We start from the raw sequence: 4,423 nt of genomic DNA on the forward strand, positions 1-4,423 counted from the left end.
GTATACATGGAAGCTCTCAAAACCATGAAAAACCTAGTAACCACTTGAGGCCTAGTAGCCAAGTGAGGCCTGGCAAGCAACTGAGTGCTCTTAACCAAGGGAGGCCTTGAGAGTATGGAAGGCTTTGTAATCAGGTGGATCCTAGTACCCTGGTGGCTGGGTGAGTATGAGAGGGTTGGTAAGCACTCGAGATGTAGGAAATATTCCTAGCTTCCTTAGCCTGGGAGGACTGAAAGGCTTTTTCAGTACCTGGCATCCATGGGAGGCCTAATAATGGTGGGTAACTGGAATATCCATATGAGGCATGGTGTACATGTGAGTACTAGTAGACATAGGTGAAGCCTAGAGTAAACTTAGGAAGCATCATGAGCACATGAGGCCTTGTAACCAAGAGAAATATGGTAAAGACCTTGAAAGGGCAACTCTCTGCTTCTCCTAGAAATGGAAATAAAAACTCAGGATAGGTAAAATGATCTGAATTAAAAAGGAACTGCTGGGGACTCCATTCCCAGTTCAAATTAGACTACAAAGCTATAGTAGTAAAATCATGGCATTGGCACAGAACCAACCACATTGAACAAGGGAACTATTTATGGGGATTTTTAAAGTTGGATAGAGTGAATTTTGTACCATACCATGGTTGTGAACCTATGAAGACCAAGAGTTGGAAGGTTATGGCTTAAACGTGGTGTGTTCATGTAACATGCTGAGCAGAGGAAGAATTGTGACAGCATCTACAATCATGTGAGAGTCCAGGCTCTGGGAATGCCTGTTGGAGGTTATCTGGATTGCATAAAGTGACTTTGGAAGACCTACCTATCCTGCGTGGCACTATTCCTTGACTCTAATCTTGAACTCTACATAATGGAGAAAGTTATTGGAGTTCTTGCATTAAGGTGATCTCTTTCTACTGTAGGTATGATGTGACCAGCTTCTTCAACCTCCTGCCATGGAAGCCTAGAGACTCAAAGTCTGAGATAATTAAAACTGTTGCCCCTAAGGTGCTTTCATAAGGTCTTTTTTAAAAAAAATAAAATTACTGCAACAGGAAAAGAAACTAAGGCTGAGAAATTGATCAGGATACTATGATACAGCTCATATTTTGATAGCCAGATAATAGGTATCATGAAGGCCTATTTTCCATTTGTTATCTTGTTTATCCCTTTCAAAAATTTGATTCTTGGTATTTACCCTTACATCAATACATAAATATATTACATAAGTATATATACTTCTATGTAAATATATTGCATATGAAATTCACTTGCTTATATAAGATATGACATGAAATTTAAGCATAAGATAAATGTCTGTATGTGTGCATATATAGTTAGTTAGAGATAGTCAGCAGTAAATGTTTTCCGAACCCAAACTTAACACTATTTGGTTATTTGAAAGCCCACACAGACAGACAGTAATTTCAAATATTCCCTTTAACTAATTATTTACATCTTATAATAATGTCATAATGAATGCATTGGTTCACAACTTTTTCAACAATGGAATGATTTTATTTTGTCTCAATTTTAGCTAGGGCCAAATATACTTAACAAGTTCTTTGAGATGTTTTCACTTGCGAATATAGTCTCTTATTTCCATTCCAAGCTTGGATCTCGTTGGTAAATTTATATCCGAAGATTAGCTTGATTTAATTTGACAAATACTTTATTGGAGGTAAAAATTTTTCTTCAGAAATACATGGAAATAAGGTGATGGAGGGCAGCAGTCACTTCTGGTGATACTAGACTCCAAAGAATATTGAATTTGTTGTTGGTCTTCCTCACTGTAGTCATTACACAGCCTTCATATTAAAGGAGCCATTCGGTATTTGTAAAATGCTTACAGTCTAATGATTGTTAAGATTACTTGTTTTCTGCATTTCCTAGGTTTACAAAAAGGAAATTGCAGAATATACACATAGGGAAGGTTAGAACATCACTATCCAATTTCATTACAATTTGTTCCTCTTTATATTCAAAGGTGAGGATTTTATAACCTGTTGTTTTTCTGAAAGTTACTCTTTTGTTGGAATCAAAACACACCAAAGTTATTCTGAATATGACATTTCGGATATGGTTTTGGCAGGCAGAACCGTCACACGGCTGACACCGTTGCCTTAAAATTACACACTGCCTGGTAAAGGTCACACGTAAAGGAAAGCCAAGTCTTCCAACTGACCACTTCCAAGTATATCTACCATCTTTGGGGATCATTGTACCACACCTCATGGTGTATTCTTCAAGTTCTTGTTCATTGATAACTTGTGGTCCAGTTACCCCAGATTCTTGTGTTCGCAGCAAAGTCAGCCACTGTTGTTTGTAAATGGGTGACAACCATGCCATAGGTATTAGTCGATCTTGTTCAAGAATAGTTGTGGAAGTCAAGTCACAGATGATGTGCTGAAATCTCAGCTTTTTAAACACTGGTTGAAATATTAGTCCTTCTTCACTTTCAAGAAAACTGATGTTATCAACATATGCCATGTGGGTGGAAAGCCAGTTGTTTGCATGTTGTAAAAGCTGTTTCATGGTTCCATTCCAGCATGGATTAAGATAAAGGAACATCCATATTTTCAGTGTGTTATATACATCGATCTCCTTTTGCATGACTAATAAGTCAGAAGACAAGGCTAGAAGATACATCAACTTCATATCTACTTCCTTGTAAAGTGCCACACTTGGATGTACCATCAAATTGCAAAGCAGCCATTCAAAGCATCCAGTTTTTACAGCTTTTAATCTATAGGTTTCTGCTGCCAAATAATAGGAGCACACAGTGTTCCTGTTGATAGTTGCTTTCATGATTCCTTCACACTGCTGAATTACTCGATCCACCCGAAGTAGGCATGCTGCTGCCAAAACTTGAGGAACTTCCAGAGGTGTTATAGACAAATCTGCTTCCGTGTACAATGAACCAAAAACAAAGTGCAGAGACCGGGTATCAATATCCTCATTCTTAATGATCAGATTTATAACACCATGGTGTGCTTCTCTCCATGTACCTTTGAGAATGTTAGCAAAGTAGCCTGACTGACATAAAAATACTTTGTGTAAACACCATGTTCTTCCGAGAGCACGGATTGTAATGTCGCTATCATTCCCATCCAAAAATAAGTTTTGATAAGCATAATTAGATGAAATCTTAACCCTTTTCCAGTAGATGTAGTTGAGAACTTGATGTGGATACATTCCCTGGTTTTGAGATCCATAAACGTTAGAGCTTGTTGCCAACCCATCCGAACTGCTCCTCTTTCGCTTGCGACTGCCAGAAAGGCAGCCGGGTCCATCTATGGCTTCTGGCTGTGGCTCCACCAGAATGAAATCCCTGCATCTCAAGACCCTGCTGATTAAAAGCCCCATTGATGAAAATTCCTAGAATGGACTGTCGCAGAGGCTTCTTGGTTGAGGCATTGCTGTAGTCTGACAGTCCTGCCTAGACTACTCTGGGTTTCTCTACTACAGATTCTGATGTCACAAAGAAGGCTGGGCATTCTTCATTGTCCACATGTGCTTTGCCTGAGCACAGTCCCTGCCTCCTGATAGCAAGCCCTCCCTCTCCCTCCTCCCTCCCCTTCCTCCCTTAGAGGTCTGCCCCACCATCCTCCCATCTCCCTTCCTCTCTCTTCTTTTTCTCCCTTCCCTTATTCCTAAATTCCTTCTTCCTTTCCTTTTCCCATTCTGCTCCTCCTTTCCCCTCACCTCACCCTTCTCCCACTGTTTCTAAATGGGCCACACTATTTTGTTGAAGATGACCTCCATCAAACCTGAGAACCTAGTTCACCTAGTTCTTCAACCTTGCCAGCTGAATTTTCTTTTCCTTAAAGAGAACAACCAGGCCAATTCCATCCTGATGTGTGTTTAAGATTGTACATTTTCCAACCCTTGGCCCTGGACTATGAGAAAGCACTCAAATGTCTGTAGTATGGGAGATAATCAATTACTAAATGCTTTTAACAATATAAACAGTAAACATTGTTATTGCTAATTTTATTACTAGTTTCCAGAGAACTCTGGTGGAGTCAGCTTGTGAGGCAGAAATGACAAAAAGCTGCTCATGAGAAATGAATTTCTAGGACTCTCCTCCTGGAAGTCTGAAAATAGTCAGCTCTCCATTTTGGGTCAGTTTGACAGGCGAAAAGCCTGGAAGCTGTTCTTGAGGATAAGAGTTCCATGGAAATACCCCTCCCGGAGATTTTGCGTTTTCTCCTGACCAATAATAATCAAATTTCCACAGCATTAGTCTAATGTATAGATTCACGTGCACTCTATTTAGTATTACCTTAATGTAATGCCTTTTAAGATTGAATTCTAACATAGCTAAAGCCTTTTCCCAGTGTTCTTAGATTCCAGATAGCAGCAAGGAGTGTAACCTATTCAGTAACTAATTAAGCACTACCATAAAACAATTAAGCACTAGCCATTAA

At 39.4% G+C, this 4,423-nt stretch overlaps 1 protein-coding gene across 1 annotated transcript; it reads right to left on the reverse strand.

Moving 5' to 3' along the window:
• Window positions 1-1,525: 1,525 nt before the first annotated feature.
• Window positions 1,526-3,418, reverse strand: LOC110288700 (germ cell-less protein-like 2). Its single transcript, XM_021154978.1, has one exon. The coding sequence runs from the start codon at window positions 3,357-3,359 to the stop codon at window positions 1,863-1,865; it is 1,497 nt and encodes a 498-aa protein (XP_021010637.1). The 5' UTR covers window positions 3,360-3,418; the 3' UTR covers window positions 1,526-1,862.
• Between the last annotated feature and the right edge of the window lie 1,005 nt (window positions 3,419-4,423).

This window comes from Mus caroli, unplaced genomic scaffold, assembly GCF_900094665.2.
Source record: "Mus caroli unplaced genomic scaffold, CAROLI_EIJ_v1.1 scaffold_14345_1, whole genome shotgun sequence".
NCBI lineage: Eukaryota > Metazoa > Chordata > Mammalia > Rodentia > Muridae > Mus > Mus caroli.

Excerpts from the sequence above, each read along its gene's own strand:
- LOC110288700 (XM_021154978.1), bottom strand. The coding sequence starts at position 3,359 with ATGGGGCTTTTAATCAGCAGGGTCTTGAGATGCAGGGATTTCATTCTG.